A 21,673-nucleotide genomic window follows, 5' to 3' on the forward strand; every position below is an offset into this window, starting at 1 on the left:
TATTTCATAAAACATTAGTGAATTAATCAGTTACTTCCAAGTCACATCCAAATTAAAGACATAAGTAAAGAGGCAAAAGCTATCATGATCTGAATTTTCCTGTGTCCTGATTTGCTTTTAAACCAGGCATGCAGTGATCATTCTGCGACTTCACAATAGAATTCTTTGTCACTATTGTTTTGGATACAAAATTAAATGGAAATAGGGGGATGTGTTTACAGTGGGAATGAACAGGCTGCAATTCACCAAAGTGAGGCAAGTTTCCCATTCTGAGATATACTGCCTGTTCCTTCCTAATTAGTTTTTCTGATAAAACCTATAGACCAAGAACAGCTTAGTGATCGCTTTGTAAAAGCGTTTTCTACGGTTATGATAAACTGAAGAAAAAAAAATACGCTGTTTGCTACCAAAGAAAAGAATGAGCAAGAGGCACTGCATGTTAACAGAGGAAATAGTATACAAATTCATAATCTGAACTGCAAATAATTTTTATTGCCCGAAGCAGCATCAGAATAAAACTGTAAATAATACTAAAGTGGAGAATTAAGCATTCATTTAGAGAACAGTAACTGGATACTGAAAATAAGAAGTGGAAAAGGTCACCATGTACATGAATCCACAAACAAAAATTTCTAAAGCAGAATGTCCACTTTGTTGTTTAGTGAAAAATCTCAGAGCTTCTGAGGAGGTGGCTTTGGAGGAGCAACTTATCTGGCAAAGCAGAGTTTTCCAAGGAACCCTCCTTCCTCAATGTATATATACATACCCCCCACACCTCACCACCACTCTGGGCTGGCTGAAGCATTACACTGAACCATGTAGCCTGCTTCTGCTACCCCAGCTAAAGGCAAGTTCCCATTAATTTCCGTATTTTATTCGTCTGAGCAGAAACTACAGCTGTCATGCATACCTAGGCAACCCCAAGAGTTGCTTTGTCACATATCCTAAAATAGACTGCTTTTCAGAGAGATCGTTCTCTCTCCACTTTATTATTTTTTATTATCTCTCCCAGGGTTTGTTTTTTTCTTTCAAAAATACTGATCCTTGCCATTTTCTAATTTGTATTTCCTGAATGAAGATACCATGTAATTTAGCCACATGCATCAGGATACTTCTTTAAGAGCAGAGAGATGTGATGTAACGGGAACATGACTACGTATCCAAGCAGTCACCATGGCAGGCACACCCAAATTTTCCAGAGATAAACTTCATTTTAATCTAAGTGTTCGAAGCAATAGTGCAATGGGAGGGTGGCAGTAAGAAATGAAAGCCATACTATCTAAATAAAATGTCTTTTAAAAACCTAACAATGATTCATTGTTTGCGTATAACACCCAGTGCTCCACGCAGAATGTGCCCTCTTTAATACCCATCACCAGGCTAACCCATCCCCCCAACTCCGTCCCCTCTGGAACCCTCGGTTTGTTTTTCAGAGTCCATGGTCTCTCATGGTTCATCTCTCCCTCCAATTTCCCCCTTCATTCTTCCCCACCTTTTTTTTTTTAAACATATAATGTATTATTTGTTTCAGAGGTACAGGTCTGTGGAACCCTACATCAAAAGCTAATGATGTAATGTATGGTGATTATCATAACGTAATAAAAAAAAAAACAAAACCTAACAATGGACATCAGCAAATCTTTAACAGATTTGGCAACTGAAGAGCATGCTAACCTGGAAGGGCCATGAAAATAAACTCTTAATATTTCCTTAAATTAAACACCAGTTTCTGTATACCTTTTCATTTATAAATGATTCTCCTCTAGAAATTCACCAGGATGCACCCAGAAAGTAAAATACTTGCAAACAACTTTAAGACAACCCTGTGGAGGGCGCCTGGGTGGCTCTGTTGGTTAAGTATTTGCCTTTGGCTCAGGTCATTATCCCAGGGTCCTGGGATTGAGCCCCAAATCAGGCTCCCGGCTCAGTCTGCTTCTCCCTCTCCCTCGGCCCCTCCCTCCCCGCCGACCCTGCTCATGCTGGAGTGCGCTCTCTCTCTCTATCTCTCTCCCTCCCACAAAAATAAATAAGTCAATAAAAATCTTAAAAAAAAAAGAATAAAAGACAACCCAGTGGAAGTCTCTAGAGAGAGAAAGATGATTTTTTTTTTTTTTGGATACCATAAGCAGATTCTGACGTTTAGAATGTCAGTTAATTCTCAGCACACGTGGGTATTAGGAGACATTTTAAAAGAATAAAATATATTCTTAGAGGTGTTTGGATTCGTTCAATGTCACATTCATCATAAGGAGAAGGGGGACACACAAAAACACCTCTGAGATGCAGACAAGTTATACAAGGTAAGTTCTAGAAACCTGCTCTACCACAACGTGCCCACAGTTAACAATACTGTACTGGACACCTAAAAATTTGGAAGAGGGCAGATCCCATGTTAAATGTTATTACCACAAGAATAAAAATAAAAAAAGACTGAAACTTAAAGTCAACAGATAATAAAACTAATTTCCAGGATAGGTTAGACCACCTACCAACTCAGAAAGCCCACTCAGCCCTCATGTGTGAGCCACCCATCACTACTATCTCCAGCACCGCTCAAAGCCAACGCAGCGTTCTCAACATGGAGTGGGTGTTGTGTTGGCAACACTTCCAGTGACTTCCTTATGATATGCCTTCAAGTGAAAACTTCAACTATTTGTAAGGAAAGTGAAAAGGCGACTACACTATAAAAATCTCTCTTGGGGCACTTGGTGGCACAGTCGGTTAAGCAGTTAAGGGTCGAACTCTTGACTGCAGCTCAGGTCAGGATCTCAGGGTCGTGGGATCGAGTCCCATGTCGGGCTCTGCGCTCAGCATGGAGTCTGCTTGTCCCTCTCCCTCTGTTCCTCCCCTCACTCACACTCTCTCTCTCAAAGACATGAATACATAAAATCTTTAAAAAAAAAATCACTCTTATTGTCAAATGAATTAAGTAGGAAAATGTAATACCTCAAGCATTAATTGATTTTTAAAAATCATGTTTGAATACCCAACAGTAAACCTGGAAACCACAATCAGGTCCCGGTTATCAGAGTTCCTGGTAACTCTTCTAGCTCAACAAATTTGAATGACTTTGAAAGACTTCTTCTCTGAGTCCTAGAGACGCTTTACTATGTTAATAATCGTTCCCCGAGACAATTCCCTAGGATCTATGATGAATTTGAAAATAACATCTCATTATCTCAAATATCTCAAAAAGAGAGATGTTAAAGAGCACGTGCTTGCTAATGTTACCCAAACACACTGAGCAGATCATCAGCCCAGGATGACAGCCTCACTCAATATCATTTTAAACTGCAAAATGAAATAGAAAGAAATGAACCAAGGAGTATCTCCTACAAGAATGGCTTCAGAGGCACCTTCCAGGAGCCATGCTGAGAGAGACCCTCAAAAAGTTCCTGTGTGGTATAAGGAGGAGGGCGACTGTGGGCCACAGAGGCTAAAGAAATTGCACAAAGACTTTCCAAAGAATAAATTTAAATGGCACAGCCATTGCCTAATGGAAGCAACTGCAACAGTGAGCAAAGAGGAATCAGAAATGTGATGTTTCATTGTGAACAAAAGCCTTAGGAGCCTTAGTACTTACTGAACAACTACCACTGAGTTAGTTACTCTTTGGAAATGGTCTACTGACTCTCAATCACCTGGCTGTTTTTTACTTTATGAGTCTTCCACAGAAAAGGTATCTAAATGTTTGTTGTACTGAACAGAGGTAACGGTACGTCTTTCCTGCATTTAAAAATCCCAGAAATTCAGAATCTGATGAAGTTAATGGTCATCTGTTCAAGTCTTCTATTCTACTTATTCAACCTGAACATCATGAAAGTCAACAATTGCTAAATAAAGAACTTAATTACATTCATAAGGATTTTATTCTTCTGAGATCAATAGTGACCAACATAATTCAGTAATTTTTCCACCTTAACAAATATATGGCAAAAATAAAAAGTTCTGTTTCTGCTCACTTCATTTTAGTCGTAGGTAAAGGGAAATAACTGATATAAATTCCTGTTGAATGTACTCAGTTCTAGGATGAACCAACTCTTGCAGTGATTATTAACATGTGTGATGAGGTGAAGAGCACACACTCCCATTACGTTAAAGGGCTTGCAAGTTACTTTAAGTGTTTCCAGTCTCCCTTTGTTAGTGCTTCACATTTTTATGGGTCTTTCACTTACATCATTTAAGCACATCTGCATAAAAATGAATTTCCTTTGACAGGCAAATTAAGGCTCAGACACACTATGAAATTCAAATACCCAAATACTTAGCCCATACTAGATGATGGGTATTTTCAAATTCTGATATCGAGCCCTCTGTGCATGTGTTTCATTAGCGCAATGGAGATGCAAAGCTAACCCTCTAGACTACTAGTGTATTGATATAATCTGAAGTAGACATAATTATGCTAACCAGCTCCTCTTATTTCAAACTTCTTTTAATACAAATTTGAATCAGACCATCTCTTAAATAAGGAAGATGACTTATTTTCTGGATATCAAACAAGGACATGTTATCTGATTATGAATGAATATATGGTTTCAGAGGGCAGAAAATTTAAGATGTATGGGCCCATTAGCCTCGGTTGTAGATGTCCAGTCTATACTAATCTAAACTAATCACTTTGGGTTCAAAATAGCTGGATATCTTCCTAGATTTTACACGTTTTTGAGGCGTTTAGACCCTACAGCCAATATAAGCAGGCATAGGCATGTTAATTGCAAGTCATCCAGGGACACCTGGGTGGCTCCGTTGGTTAAACGTCTGCCTTCAGCTCAGGTCATGATCTCAGGGTCCAGGGATCAAGTCCCGCATTGGGCTCCTTGCTCAGCCGGGAGCCTGCTTCTCCCTCTGCCTGCCACTCCCCCTGTTTATGCGCACTCTTTCTTTCTCTCTCTCTCAGATAAATAAATAAATAAAATCTTAAAAAAAAAAAAAAAGCTATCCATTGCTTTCTTGACTAATGCAAACTAAAGTCGATTTTAATAGTAGCTGAGAAAGCACCTTTAGTAAGATACAAATATTTTATATAAAAGTCACCTTTCTGTAAAAGTCCAAAATGCTATCGGTGGGTTATGCTGTAATAATAATAGTAGTTTTAAGCCTAAAGCCAGACCTGAGGAGAATAAAAATTGATCTGAGAAGTTTTTCAGGAAAACACTCCATCTGCATGTGCACGAGGGTCATATTCATTTCTTATTTTAAATGTAGACTTTTTTTTTCCCCTTTGCCCACTTTCTAATTCAGGTTTCCCTAAAGTTTTAAAATTAAAAAAAATATATTTTTAGCATATTAATCAATATTTGTTTCTTTATATTGTAATGTATCCAATTTTCCTAACAAAAAACTACTAAACCCACCTCTTCAGGCTCAATCAGTTTAAATTCCATGCCTCGCCCAGTCCACGCAATGAAATGAGAATTAGAAGGGTCATCCAGAAGAGCTACCAAAAACTGCCAGAGCTGAAGTGATCCCCGCCGCTGGTATGTGGGTCCTTCCCGATACATTCCTGGCTCCTGTTTGATGTCTCCTAAATTTAAAAATGTTAAAGTTTCTATTATTAGCAATATTACAACATTTACATAAAATTTACATTAAAGCAATCATGAAAATGGTTCAGCCACAACCACTTTACGGGTTTCTATAAAATATAACGTTACCACTTTAAATAGGGCTTTAAAACAGTTAAAGGCTTTAATGTAAACCAAGAACCTGTACAAACTTACAGGCAACTATATCTAACATATAAGGGTCAAAATAAATGCGAACGGGTGTAGAATAAATCCACGAATGTCATTTGCTTATTAAAATTTTGTATAACTATCTTTGTTTTCACTCATTTATTTAAAAACCATACCATCCAATCACACTTCTTGCTTTTATTGTTAATGACATTATTCATGGCTCTAAGCAACATGGAAAAGGGAGTAATTGATTTTAAGCTCTGGACATTTTATTTGTACAAATTCTGCAAACTAACCTTGTAATACTTCATTGGTCAGTACATGAAAAAATTTGCAAATTATAATGCAAATATTTCAAAGCAAATTTACTTTTATTTATTTACTTACTTATTTTTACAGATTTATTTACTTATTTGAGAGAGAGAGAGGAGGGGGAGAGGCAGAGGGAAAGGGAGAGAATCCCACACAGACTCGCACTGAGCCTGATGTGGGACTCGATCCCATGACCCTGAGCTCATGACCTGAGCCAAAATCAGGAGTTGGACACTCAACCAATGGAACCACCCAGGCGTCCCATCTCAAAGGAAATTTAATTCTTAAATTCTGAGTTAAGTCATCTGTACTTTATGTAAATTAGGAAAATCACACAGGTAAATCAGGGCATATCAGATTATCATCAGCCCACCTTTTTCCCACACCTTCATACTGGCACTACCACTTTCTTAACCGGCAGCAAATAAAAACTCCTTCATTTTTCTTTATCCCTTGTTTGCATTTCAGTCACGTGAATTTAGCTTGCTAGTCTTTTTCTAAAAGTGCAATCTAAAAACACATATACAGGAGCTTTCTGTAAATCTATCTTTTTAATCAAGAAAGGCTGGTTTGTGTTACATTTATTTGTTATCTACATATAGTATAAAAACCAGTAGTATTAAGTAGATTACGGCAATAAGGGTGTTAGTGTTGTAATTCTTCTGGTATAAATCTGGTCAGGTACCTTGTTTTTAACAAACAAACAAAAATTCAGTCATAACTCCTGATTATTTACATCTACCTCCAGTCAACCATCCCCAAAAATATGCGGAATTGGTCACACTGGGGATTGAGTGTCTAGGGCCCTACAAACATATCATTCATTGTTAATGCATGAATTTCTCTTCTCCACTATAGAAATAATTCAGACAGAATATATTCAAGCCAATCTATTCACAGTAAGTGTGAATTATAAAACAGACCAGATCAGAAGCTTCTTAAAACTTTCTTTTGGTTAACAGACAGACATACACCTCTTAAAATAATTACAAAAAGAACAACACTTTAAAAACCACAACCAAAATAAAATCATTCAGTCAATAGCTGCAAGAAATCATTATGTCATTTTGGTCTAAGCTAGATAATACAGAAGTGTCTCTTCATATTGATTTCAATGACAGTTTTATTTATTTCAGTTTTTCCTTCTGAGACAAATTTTTTCATGGGGGTAACAGCAATTATGCAGAGAGAGTGAAACACTGTCAAATTTTATAATCTCTAGATTGCTTCTGCCTATAAATGTGACGGACTATTCTAGCCTTGTCAATGAAAAAATAAATTTTGGCTTTTCTATTCCCTTGTTCTCTAGTCCTTATCAAATATAAAACTATCTTCCAAAAAACATTTTCTTAGTACAAAGTTGAAGAATATTTAAAAGTCAAAGGGAATAAATAATCAAGACAGATTGTTTCTCTAAACATTAGTGTGACTTAGGCCTGTTAGATTATATCATAATCCCACTTGTAGTTTTGAGCTCTTTTTATTTCCTTAAATGCCCATACTGGTAATCAAGATTTCTTAAAATGTTAAGCTCACTAAGAATGAAAAACAAAACAAAACAAAAAAACCGATGGAGGTCATTCCAAAAAGTAAAGGCTTTATGCTTTGTCTTAAGAGAAAAGGCTGTGTTTTAAGAACTGTGATGCTGTTAATGATGCTAACTAGCACATACCACACTAAAGCTCGAAGCTTAAAACTAACAGCTATTTAGAATAAGGCCAAAAAAGTGACCCCTACGGGAGCTTAACCCTGTGACCTTGAGTGAATGTAGCCATTTAAAGGAAGACTAAGGAAACAGATCTTCCCCAAATTATCATTCTTTCTGAGAAGGACCAGAGTAGCAAAAACCTCAGGAAGAAAGTAGTCTTCAAGAAACTAATTAGAGATGGAGAAGCAATCTGAGCATGCACTTTGCTGTTTAAATAATGACAATTAAAAACTTCTGAGAGCTACCAAGTCATTACAGCCATGATCCCCAAAGTTTGTGCAATCAGCTAATCAGAGGGTCCCTGCTCATTTCCTGTTAAACAATCAAAGCAGGAAATACGGAGCCCACTCTGAAGAACCACTAAATCAACTAACTGTTCACTTTTCCCCAAGCTTCCTCGTAGATGCTGACTTCTGCCACCTTTGTCAAGAAAAAAAAAAAAAATTCTAACTTGACACTCTTTTCTAAAATCTGGGACCTTTTCACTGCAATAGAGAGTGATATTAAAAAGGTAATGCTTTCCTAACTCCATCTTAAGCAATTACAAAGTAATTGCACATTAGTAATGAACATCTTCCCAGGGGAAAAAAAAAGGAAAAACAAAAAAAGAACGACTAACAATCACTAACTAAATGGGCAGCTATGTTGTTCCTGTGTTCCATAATGCATCTTTTCATGAACAATAAAAGGAAAGAGGCTGCATTAGTCATCTGTGCATCCACAGTAGCATGCTTTCTGTTCTGCTTTGTTAATTATGGGATCAGCTTTCAATAAATCTCGAACAACAAGCTGCATGTGCTCAGCAGGGCAATGGAAAGACCCCTCGTACTCTACACAAAGCTCAGCAAGAATGATAGTCTCTGGTTATATCTTTAAAAATGAGATCTCTCATAGGACAAAAGAAAAAGCTTCTAAATAGGGGAAGGAAGAGAGAATTTATAAAAGGTAAAGTTTAGCAAGAGTTGAATGCATCATAAATGATGTGCATGGAAATCTTTAAGTAGGGATGTCAACTGTTTTCAGGAGAGTCAAGGGTGATCTCTCCACTCCCTCTTAAAAAAATGGAACCTGAAGCACAATGAGAAACCTACCATCGAATTTCTCCGGGACAACACAGGTGTCATCGTAAAACTGCCTGGGGCCCTTCTCAAACATACAGCCTGTGGGAGGAAATAGGATACATTTATTCATGATACAAATGAAGCTCACAAGCAATTTAAAATACAGCCATTAACCACAAAAACTGGGGTAGAAAAGGACTTTGCCATTTTTTAGCTCCATGATCTTAGACACACTATTCAGCCTCTGTGTCTCTGTTTCCTCACCTATAAAATGGGAATAATGAATCACCTGTCTTAAAGGGGTTGTTCTGGAATTAACTGATTTAATACAGCAAGTTTAGAACAGTACCTAGTGCACAGTGATATATGACAAGTAGATATTTATATTATTACTACCCCAAGCACAAAGCAGGTAAACCCTGCCAAACCTAGAAATTACAAGATATCATCTTTTTCATTTTCTTCCAAGTTTTGTTATTCATGAGACAAGAGGAAAATCAAGACGAGTTACTTATATTTACCTTGCACAATTACCCTGATAAACTGAAACACATTCAGTTTACCTCTTACTTCCCCGGAGAAATATTTAGCTGGGCTAACCTCATGTTTTCATCTTCAACAGCCAAGACAGTTTTAATTTTCTTTTTTAACTTTCCTTTTTTCCTGTAACAAAACTAAGTCCACAGAAAAAATGCAAACTAAATCAAAGGCTTTTAGCAATCATTTTCTCCCCCATATATCCTTGACTGTGACCTTCACTGAATCATCATCTTTAATTACCAGGAAGAAATTTCATATACTTTAGTCACAGTTTTCTTTCTCAGATGTACTGGTCTCTACAGTGAGTACATAATAATAACAATAGCAGTGACAATAATTACACTGCATTTCTGCTAAATTTTTGGTCCCAAATATTTTGGATTTACCAGCTTATTATACTCTTCTTCAAATTAAGCATTTACTTCTATCAGTATCACTTATACCAAACAACCAGTATTAGACCTAACCTAAAGAAGATGAACCTATGCCATCTTACCGAGGAAACAGAACGTTTATGTCATGAATCATGCACATATTTCCAGAAACACTTTAATAGGGAATGTATCCAGAGAAGATCCTTTGTTATCCATTACTTTGCAGGTATCAAAGTCCATTAGATGAAAGCTTTCCCACCATGGTTACCATGAACACATCCACAATAAAAACTCCCTTCTGTAGGCCTCTTATGTGAAATTCCATTCTTAACAATTACTTGTCTAAAAATGAAAAATCCAGGATATACAAAGGCAAGTATATTTAAATCTACTCTCTTTTATTTCAAAACACAGACTTAGCTCTTAGAGCAAAACTGAAATTCCTCAAAGATAAATTTCAGTAGAGAGTAGTAAGGAAGGCTAATCTATAAAGCACATGTTCTGTTTTTAAAGGATGTGGTTGTTGACAAAAAAAAAGAATACAGAAATTCACTTTTCAGCTGTTTATGGGCACATGACTCTTAACCAAATTCAAGATAACATGACCTGAAACATCTTCCTTTTACTTTAAAAAGATTAAGTTTTAAAATAGTGGTTTAGGGAACATAAGTGATTTTTTCCATAAAATATAATGATTAATCAAATGACTGCATCTTTGGTACCTCTGATAATTTTGACTGTATTCACAAAGAATTTCAATAATAGAAAACTTAACTTCTGTTCTGCTGGGATGAGCCAGGAAGCCTTCTTGCCTCATATAAATGGAGTGGCAGCTAGGCACTTCTGAAAGAAGAAAAAAACATCAGTCAAAGAGAAGTTTGGAGCTGAAAATGTGCTGTTACCAACAGAGTGCAGATAGGAACTGACATGAGTCTCCCTGAGGGGAGCTTCTCAATGGGTAGATAACATTTCAGACAGGGCCCACACAGGAAATGGGAAAATGAGGGGCACCTCAGTGGCTCAGTTGGTTTACACGTCCAACTCTTGATTTCGGCTCAGGTTATGATCTCAGGGTTGTGAGATGGAGCCCCGCGTTGGGCTCCAAGCTCAGCAGGGAGTCTGCTTGAGATTCTCTCTCTGTACCTCTGCTCCTCCCCCAGGTTGCTCTCTCTCTCTCTAAAATAAATAAATAAATCTTAAAAAAAAAAAGGAATGCAAAAATGAGAAGCATATCATGGCAGACACGGATTCTCTTCAACAGGCATGTAAATTCAAAGTTTTCCCCACGTTTACTAAAGGGTGGTTCGCCTGCAGCCCCACATGAATGTGAGAGTGCCCTTGGAACAAATGGGGTCATGAGTAAAGATACATTTGGGGCATTTGTGGGATAAATTTGTATATCCCATGGTATTCAAAGCAAAGATCAACAAAGACTCAGTCATGGTTTATTTCAGGAACACTGTTAGAAATTATTACAAAAAGACAAAACTGCCACATCTCTTAAAATTACTCTAGTCTTTTAAGGTGACTGCTATTTTTCACCCCCAGATAAAAAGTATGACTGCCTTTTTATTTTGTTAAGCACACAGGTAATATTCAAAACAAATGCAGCTATAAAACAGAAATCCAACAATTTCATAGCAAACACCATTATGACGCTAGGAGTGAGGCCTTGCCTACCTGACCAAGTTAACTCATCACTGAGAAAATAAACTTGGTTAATGGTTAAACTTGAGTCATAGTGATGGCTGTGTATTTAACATGTTTAGTAGCGTAGGTATAGGGGAAAGGACAGACATATGGATTAGGAGACAAAAGATTAAAATTCGAGTTCTTAACTTACTTCTAATAAAGCTAAATGACTTTAGATAAGTCATTCTATATCTAAGCTTATATAAAATAAAGGGCTGGATCAGATATTATCTAAAGTCTATTACAGTCAGGGCGCCTGGGTGCCTCAGTCATTAAGCGTCTGCCTTCGGCTCAGGTCATGATACCAGGGTACTAGGATCGAGCCCCACATCGGGCTCCCTGCTTGGTGGGGAGTCTGCTTCTCCCTCTCCCACTCCCCCTGCTTGTGTTCCTGCTCTCACTATCTCTCTGTCAAATAAATAGATAAAATCTTTAAAAATAAATAAATAAATAAATAAATAAATAAATAAATAAATAAAGTCTATTACAGGCTCAAGTTCTTTGATTCTGAATAGAATGTCACTCACATGACCAGAGGTTGATTTCTGGTGAAACCAATGAAGTTGTAGCTTCAGGAAGGACCCTCCATTTACAGGAATCCCTTCCAATGCCCTGCAACTCATTTTGTAGATGCTGTTGCTTTTTCTTTTTCTTTCAGAAGGTTCCCCAAATTTTATATTTTAGGTCTCATGAACCTGGGCCCAAGCCTGTACATAACATATACAGATTCTACAGGAATGTTTAAATATATGTGACTAAATTAATTCTATCATCTGCATGTATCCTCAAGTTTTTGAAACTTTCAACACATACAAAAATAAACTTATAAAATACATAGGACAAATGTCCTATTTAATATAAGAGTATGTCCTCCATTCCACCACTTGTAGCAAGTACATGATTTCTGAACAAGGAATAAAGAACATATAAATGAATTGGGAGCTAAAGACCCTCATCTCTTCTTAACTATCCATCCACAGACTTTCATGTTATAACAGATAATTAGCACTATTTATTTGGCCTAGAGGTCGTTCTTTCTTGGTCTGGAATGTTCCATTTTTAAAGTCTATCTGATTTAAAAAAAAAATTGCCTGGTGATTAGTGTCAACCAAAATATGAGATAATTTTTCACAGAAAAAAGTTTACGTGGTTTTAGTCAAAACTATCTTAATGGCAATTCGTAATAGTGGTAACACTTAAAAAGTATGTAGAAATCAACAAGCTTATGAGTTGAAAACAATATAAAACTCTTTATCAAACATTTTAGAACACCATGCTTTCTTTATATAACATACGATCTAGTATGTAATTCTGACCCTGCGAAAGGCAGAGTTTATCTTGTTTCCTGATATCAGGAAACTTATAATGGGGTTGCAGAGTAGTTGAACTTCTGGGTTACCAAAGAGCTAGCAGTCCATTTTATCCATACTTTTTTAACCAGTGGTACTTCAAATTAATTTTTAATGTTATGTTGATTTATCGCCAGGCATAGGACCCTCAAAGCAGCTGGGCCTAGGAGGGACAGTGTTAATGACTCCGCTATCAGTTCAGCAGCTGTTTAGAGGTAAGAATTTTGTTGTAGCAATGTTGACAGCCTGCCACAAAACACTTTTACTGACTGCTGCCCAGCTGGGGTATGGCTGTAGGCTGCTCTCGAGGCAGCTAGAGGAAAACCTATAGATTAAACTCTATTATATGTAAGTGTGACTAAATGCAGTCTTTCCTCCCCAGAGGGGGACAAAAAGAGGAGGAGAGGAAATCCAAGCATTTATAAGAAACGCATGAGTCAAAGATGAAGGAACATCTTATAAAAGTGCTGTAACGTAATACAAAATAAGCATGATCCTGGGCATGTGACATCAAAGATAGAATGTGATGATCATTTCACTAATTCCCACGTCTCTACAGACCTTGCTGATTTGTTATTTCTTGTGCTAATTCTGTAATATTTTTTCATAAATTCTATTTATCAAGATGACATTTAAAGTACACTGATTTAGGGCCACCTGGGTGGCTCAGTCATTAAGCGTCCGCCTTTGGCCAGACCATGATCTCAGGGTCCTGGGATCGAGGCCCACATCAGGCTCCTGCTCTGCGGGAAGCCTGCTTCTCCCTCTCCCCCTCCCCCTGCTTGTGTTCCCTCTCTTGCTGTGTCTCTCTCTGTCAAATGACTAAATAAAATCTTTAAAAAAATAAAGTATACTGATTTAAAATTCATAATAAATTAATGATTTATAATAAGGTTAAAGACAGTACCTCCATTACAGTTCCAGAGACCAAACTTGTCATCTAAGTTCTAAGAAAAGCCATGAATGGCAATTTAGGGGAAAAAAAAAAATACATACATAAGAATATAATTGTGTCTTTGCCATCCTTAATACTATTGATTATACTCCAGAGTAAATAAAATTAACATCAGCTCTTGAAATTGAGACACTTGGCGAGCGTTGTTTAAATCCAGTCTATCCTTAAAATCGGTATCCCTTATAGAGTCCAGAGAAGCCTGAAAAAATATGACTAAGAGGAGTTTATTCCCCTCAAGTAACTAAAGTCATGTTATCCTAAAGTGGTATCAGTTAATTTATGACTATCAGAGTGGGTCAGACTCTAATCAAATTGTAGAAACATTTCCAAAGTGATTATTCAATCAAATGACTAACATGGTTAATTAGGAGCCATAAACATTGCTCTGAAGTTCATCAAAGTAATGACTTGCCCAGAAAAATTACTGCTAATTAAATTGCCTGCTGCTTTCATTTCTACCTTATCTAATAAAAAATCCAACCAATGAAGTTTGGCATTACATTTTAACTTTTGCTAAATGCTCAACTAAGAACCAAACTAGCTAAGCGGGGACTTCAAAGGCAAACGTTCTGTGGTAGGAAATGGAGGCCTTGCATACATATGCATTCATATGTTTTCATGGAATAAAGCTCCCAAAATTCAGCAACAATAACGAACTGCTGTTTAACTACCGCACAAATGTTACTAGGACAGTGTATTTATTCTGCTCTATTGTGTGTCCGTAGCTTGTGACGTTAGGGCCATGAGCACAGCACTGTGATTACAAATGTGCTCCTTGTCTTCTAACAGACCTGACTTTGAACCTCAGTTCTGGTATTTTGTGGGAGTATGACATTTTGTTAGTTTTTTCACATCCTCAGCTCTCAACTTCCACATCTGTAAAATGGGAATAATACGTGATATCCTTCAAAGGGTTGTGGAGAGGAACCCTATGGGCAACATTTCACTTAGTGCCAACAGTGAGGATTCAAGATACGTGCTTATCGTTAACAACAGAAACTATTTTTAAGTGTCCCTCATGAGTGTTTAAAGTGAGTGAACCACAGTACTTAAAACTAAAAATAATTATGTATTTACATTTTTATATCTTAATTTGCTGTTCTTAAAACAATTACTTAGTGAGAAGGATGAACCTGTGATATTTAAAACATACTGATTTAAAATTCATTACAAATTTATGATTTATCAGGTTTAAGTGAGAATCTCTATTACATTTTCAAAATATTTGGAGGTACCTCTTTTGAGCTTCTTTTTACAATGTTATGCCCTGAGGTTTGCTGCTAAATGACTTTGGTTTAAAAAGTTTTTAATTCAGGGGTGCCTGGGTGGCTCAGTCGGTTAAGTGTCTGACTTTGGCTCAGGTCATGATTCCAACGGTCCTGGGATGGAACCCGGTGTGGAGCCCCATGTGGAGTCCCACCTTGAGCCCCCAGAGAGTCCTGTGCTCAGCGAGGAGTCCACTTGCCCCTCTTGCTCTGCCCCTCCCCTCCACTCGTGTTCTGTTTTTTTCAAATAAAAAGTTTTAAATTCAATCTATATATTGAATTATGTAAATTTAAGACAAAGGATTTTATATTATTTTGAAATGTATGGATCAAAAAGCACTACAATAGGACACTTAGCATGGGCCCAGTCAGCTTGCTGAAACTAAACTGCCTGTAATTTGTCACACATGAATTTGGGGGATGGTTAGCTGATCTAATATGCTACAAAAATTCAAAGCAGCAAAGCACTGTTGTCATTTTAATGCACTAGTTAATGCAGGGGCACTTAAGAAGAACAGTAAACTAACACCTCAAACTATCTGATTTGATTAGTCTTCACCTTTAGTAACACCATTAAAATTGCCTTTAAATTAAGATAGTCAGGTATGAAACTAAAGAGTTGAGTTTTCTGTCTCTTGCATCTTAAAGCCATATTGGGAAATACAGTGCTGATTTGGGGAAAATGCCTCTCTTTCACTGGATGCTTTTGGTTAAATGCTTCTAGCAATAATGTGTGATAGCTTAATTAGGCATTCAAGTCTCTGAGAGTAAATGAGAAATCCCTATAAAAGAGGAATAAGTCCAGTGTTGTATTTTAACATGATCTTGCCTTCATATGAGCATGCAATGGAGAAAGATGGATTTTCTATACACTTGACCAACTCCTCGAGGAGGTAATGGGAACAAAATCACAGCTACCTAAACTTATGTGTCATACATTGATGATGGTGGAAAACTTGGCACATTAAATGTCCAGGGCTAAAATATGTGTGTAGACATACATCTGAAATTATCAGATACTTTGTGGAAAATGTGTGCATGTGTGTGTAATTCAATGCACACAGAGGAGTCTAAACAAGTTTTTCAAAGACATGTATCTATTATCTTAGGGAATATTGAGTTGTACCAAGAACTAATGACACTATTCTCATTCAAGAAAGAGGAGCTTTTAAAACATTATATGTTAAAAAAAAAAAAGATAAAAAAAGAGGAGTTTTATGACATATCTTGCCCAAGTTTTATCCATCTTAAACTTCATGTTTTACTGTTTTGTTTGTTTCTTCCCATTTCCTGGCACAGTGTTTAAAATCCAAAGCTTTTCTAGAGTGCATAAATAACAAGAGCTTTGTGAAGATGTAGTTAAATGCAAATGCATTCACATACAGTCTAGTGTAGCATCGTTTTACTATGCGTTTCCACTTGCCGCATGAAGAGATTTCACGTAGCTAATCGAGAAAATTATATTTTATAAAGTTTTCTGAAAAGGATGTTAAGGGGAAGGAATTTTTGTTTACACCCATGTGATCTCTCTATGAGCGAACAAATCTAAAAGTAATTAACTCTATAAATAAGGCCCAGCATAAGTATGTCTGAATTCACTTGAGAAAGAAGGCCAGTGGGGTGGCACAAAAATGAAGTTTTTTAAGACCTGTTTGTCATCAGTCACAAAAGCTCCACATGGATGTAATAACATCTTAGTCACTGAACCTCATATAAAAAAAGCAAAATAGTTGGACTTGGATGAAATCTTAAGAGAATGATGAAGTTAGTATGACCTCATTCACACTTAGATGGGATCTTTTCCATTAGGATTTTTAGTAAACTGTGAATATAAATAATGTAAAATCTGCAGAGATATTCTCTTCCACTACAGCTCAGAGATAGACTCTACTGTTGATAGATTTTGAGGACAGAAAGAGCACCACGTTAGTCTTTATAGTGTAGTGTTTGCAAGATATCAAAAAAAAAAAAGTAATGTTGTTATCTGCATTCAGGTACTTTTTAAAACATAAAGGCTATGTAACATGAAGTAACAGTATAGAATAGTATTGCTATGAGACAACAAACTTCTCTTGTAAGCGTGTGGGTTTTGGGGGGAAACAGTATCCTACACAAATAATGACCAGATTCAGGTTTAGCTTATATGATCTGGTAGGCTGACAACTTTACAAGTTTTACAAGCCTGTGAAGTTTTATTAAGTTAGAGTCAAAAATAAAATTGAAGTGATAGGAAATATAAGTACAACTGTAACCTTGACTGTTTATTAGATAGTATTGTACTCTGACAGTTTACAAAAGTTTAAAAGAAAACACAAGAAAAGATGCCATTAGCTGCTAAAACAGGGCCACACGAGAATTCTGAAGAGGGGAACGTTTTAAGGTTGAGTTTCCATACTGAATCATTCCCCTTCTGGAATCTACATCATGTGCAGAAAACACATCATGAATTGCTTTGTCTTCTCCCTTTCATCCCTCCTTGGATCACTGCAATATTCAGATATTTATTCTACTTGCTTCGAACATGAATATACTAGTATGGAGTTCTGTAGGATGGCTTCACTCCGCTGCAGAGAGAATAGTACTAGATCTTGTTGGTCTTACACAATAGGACTCTATTCACCGAAGAGTATCTCTCTCACTTTGTCTTATCCTCTAGCCCCTAAAACGGTATTTGCAAGCGTTAGAAATAATAATGGCTTACTCAAGGACTAGCAGGTTTTCAGGAAATCTCTAGGAGTCAAGATAAAAATCATACGGACAGAAATCCCTTACTCTTGCCTGGACCCCTACTACTAGAGATATGAGTAACTTTACAAACATAATCCTATCTAATCCTTACAAAAACAGAAAGGTAGAGGAATTATGTGCCCCTTCTTATAAATGAGGAGATGAAGGACAAAAGGTATAACAAAACATGTCTGCTGTGACAAAGAGAGGAAATAGTCATCGGGCTCAGAATTCAGTGTAATATTTCCAGTGTCATACAAAGTGGGTGGTTTTGTTTTTTATTGCTAAGAATAACAAAAACAGGCGGGTAAAGCAGTGCACAGTGGAGGCCCACACACTGAAATGAAGGGTCACCAGGATGGAGTATTCCAAGATTCTTCTCTAAATTTAAGAAAATGGTAAATAAATCACAATGACACATGCTTGTCATTCTCAGTTTTGTTTTGGTTGCTTTTCACATCTATCTTTGAATATCATTCCTTGTAAAATTTTCCAGATGGTATTTGAAACAATTAACTAAAAATTCTCTCTCACACACATGACAAAAACCACAATCATCTATTTAATGTGATAAAAGTTCCTTGAAAACGTTTCAATTAAGTTAGTCATGTGTTAGGTAAAAGTATTTTGTGGAAAAAAAAAGTCTTCCTTTTCCTCTGAACTATTAAATAGTAACTCACTTAAGTATACAAATCCTATAAGTGAAAAAAAATTCTATAACCACATTCTATAATTAAAAATCTATATTCAAGTACTTTTTAAAAAATAAATAATATTTATCTTACCTCTCTTGTTCACATTCACGAAACACACGTACGCACATGCGCACGTCCGTACACACACACACACACACACACACACACACACACAGACCCAAATAGGCATCCTTAAACTGTTTCATTTAATTTCAAATCTTGGTTGCACATATAAAAACAGTTGTATGTTCATTTCGTCCACTTGCAATAAGCAGTTCTGGCCTAAACATCCTGATGGTTTTCTTTAAAAAGAAACTAAAAATCCCACACTATAAAACTCCTCTTCCCCTCCCCCTTTTAATTCCCTTTTTTGTTGTTAGTACAAGTCACAAGCAGATTATCCCTCCCTTCCCCCTTTCCTGCCTGTAAAATCCAAGTTAGACAAACACTGTGTGGCTGAAATGACATATTTGAATGGAATTCAGACCCACCAGTTCCTGTTTATGTTTCTGATTTGAGAATGTTGTCTTCTCATTCACTATACATTAGGAACACTGCAAGGCCATAAATAGTGTTGGGTTACATGCAGGCAGAACCAATGAGCATTAATCATTACTTCCAGTCAACTGGCAAAAGCAGCAGCTGATGGAACACTACACCCTTCAGCTCTGTATAAATGGACATTCCAGAGAGTAACAGTGTGTGTATGTGTGTGTGTGTGTGCGCGCGTGTGTGTTTCCTTTCAGTCTCCATTTTATGAATGAAACTCCAGGCTCTATAGAGTCCATTCATGTAAGACAAATGCTTCCAGGGCTCTGCCCCCAGGGATCAATCAGTCATGGGTAAAACTGATATGATTGGTTTAAGACAGCCTTCAGCCTTCCATTACTGACTTAAAATGCAGTCCCTGTCCATTTGACCTGTGTTAATGCATAAAGAGTAAATCCAGACCATAGTCTCAATTCTCAAATCAAATCACTAGCCAGTGCCACTTACTGTAACTGTAGATTTAGAGCATATTTAAGTATTTCTTAGAAAAAGCGATAGAGTGGACCAGAGTACTGTTTTGGGAGATTTGCTATTTTAACTCAGAAAAGTGAGGAAAACCCATATGAGGCACACGGGGCAATAAAAAGCAAAGTCACGTTGTGAGGCCAATCCCTGACCTCTACTGTAATAACAAAATCAATTAGGAAGATATCACTGTCACTTTTCACAAGTGAAGCACCTAAAAATCAGAGATTAAGTGATCCACTAGTCCACAAATCACTGGCTGAGTAAAAGAAAATTATCTTTGGATGTTAGAGAAACAGAATGTTAACATTTTCTGAAGGATCAATAGCTCATTCCTTTAAATTCCCAAGTGATTCTCCAGCTGAATTTCTTTAAGCAATAGTTTTAAAGTTAGGATGGAAAAAAACAATGAGCTGCCATGTTTTAGGAGAAAATGTAGCCATAAGCAAATGATGCTTACTAATGGAACAGGGCCAAGGCTTGGCCTTTGGGAGTGTTAAATATCAGGTACAAAAAGCCAAAGTTCATGAAACCATAATCATCACTGCACTGGAAATTACTAAAGATGGTAATGCCTAAAAATATCTAGAGTTTTAGAAGGAAAAAAGCTATTTATGAGCAATTATGGGAATGATTTGTGAAGAGTCAATCGTATACCAAACACTGTTAAGCACATAATAGGTTTTATCAGCCATCTGTAACTTGGTCCTTGACTCCAGAGGGAAGAAACCACTTCTCTCTTCCAGGGGCCTAAAGCCATACGGGAAAACAGTTGCAGTCAACAATCTCTGTATACATCTCCACACAATTTCTCATGAAATTTTTACCATGCCTGTTGAAGAAGGAATGAAGAGAAACATAAAAGATGCCTAGTCTTTGGTTTTAAACCTGTGAAGGATTATCTACTGTGGCGTCATGACAATTTAATATGTACCTTCCAATTTCTAATATCTGACAAATAAAAGAGGAGAGAATAAAGTTACCAACATATTTTAGAATTCAGAATTGAAATATCTGACAGAGCCAGGCGGGGAGATAATAAAGAATTCTACAATCTCCCAGCCAGAGAAAATATGGAACAGAGGCAAGACCACTGACGAGTGAACATACAGCGAATTATTAATTCCTAAACGACACTCTTTATTCAAGGCCTTAAATTTTTTTTCTTCTACTTGAGGTGGTTCAACGATATGTAAATAAGGGGTGAAATTAAGCTGAATATTTTCAAATGTAATATTTCATATTTAGAAATTTTAAAATTATCATTATTGGCCATAGGACCTTCCATTTTGGAGATGAGGAAGCCTGCTGGTTTATGGCAAGCCTGGGCGTTTAAAGTAAGTATCAGGAGCTCTTACTCCCTCTGTTCCGTCTGACTTTAATTAGCATTTTTCAACAGTTTCCTTTTGTAATCACTACATTCCTTGTGTTTCTTGAACAATATGTTTGGTTGTTTATTTATGTGTAACTCAATTGTCCAGAAAAGATGTAAGAAGATTTATTAGAAAATATGCATGAGGTCAATTTCTCTAAAATACATATCTCCTCTTGTAAATAAATAATAAAAATCATTTAAAAAAAATAAACACTGATGACAAAATTTGTGAGATACTACTCTAGTCGTAGTAGTGGTAACACTCATTCTGGTAATAGTTTAGAGCTAAACTACTAGGTAATTGTGGTCTTCTGAATTTTGTTCTCTTGTTTTCACTTTTTTGAAATTTTCTGTCAGTGGAATCAATCGACGGAGGCCCTGAAGAATCTGCTCCAAACTCATAAAACACTATTTATTTATATTTCCATGTGGCTGCAGAAAATAATTACGTTCATCTTGCTCTCTCATCCACTGATTCCAACCTGTAACTTTAAAACCTTATTATAAACTTCGCAAGGGGAACCCCAAGCAAGGCTTACTAGAAACAGCATTAAAAATTACTTGACCAGGGTGCCTGGGTGGTTCAGTCGGCTAGGCGACTGCCTTCAGCTCAGGTCATGATCCTGGAGTCCCAGGATCAAGTCCTATGTCTGGCTCTCTGCTCATCGGGGAGCCTGCTTCTCCCTCTGACCCTCCCCCCTTCTCATGCCCTCTGTCTCTCTCTCAAATAAATAAAATCTTTAAAAAATAAATAAATAAGTAAAAATTACTTGACTACTTTTCCTATGATTTGACTAAAATGAGTAGCCACCAACACAGCAAAAGCACAGAATAAGAGTGACAATGGAAAAATCTTCCTCCCCTGCCATTTTAGAAACCCAAGAGGATTTATATTTAACTCTCTTTGTCTAAAGTGCCAGCTTGG

General features: G+C 36.8%; 1 protein-coding gene across 8 annotated transcripts in view; it reads right to left on the reverse strand.

The window, feature by feature from the left end:
• Positions 1-21,673, reverse strand: part of ETV1 (ETS variant transcription factor 1) — a 96,254-nt gene that overhangs the window by 12,412 nt on the left and 62,169 nt on the right. For 6 of the 8 annotated variants that reach the window (XM_025872975.2, XM_025872974.2, XM_073898893.1 and 3 more), the window contains 3 exons: positions 10,451-10,519; positions 8,793-8,861; positions 5,358-5,527 (listed from right to left, as the gene is read on the reverse strand). In XM_025872975.2, coding sequence (XP_025728760.1) covers positions 5,358-5,527; positions 8,793-8,861; positions 10,451-10,519 — 308 coding nt within the window. Of the gene's footprint in view, positions 1-5,357; positions 5,528-8,792; positions 8,862-9,283; positions 9,303-9,362; positions 9,382-10,450; positions 10,520-21,673 lie in introns of those variants that run through there. The other 2 variants (XM_073898896.1, XM_073898897.1) reach the window with 2 other exon arrangements.

Source organism: Callorhinus ursinus, unplaced genomic scaffold (genome assembly GCF_003265705.2).
Source record: "Callorhinus ursinus isolate GAN/ISIS: 27379988/994484 unplaced genomic scaffold, GSC_fseal_2.0 scaffold12, whole genome shotgun sequence".
NCBI classification, from domain to species: domain Eukaryota; kingdom Metazoa; phylum Chordata; class Mammalia; order Carnivora; family Otariidae; genus Callorhinus; species Callorhinus ursinus.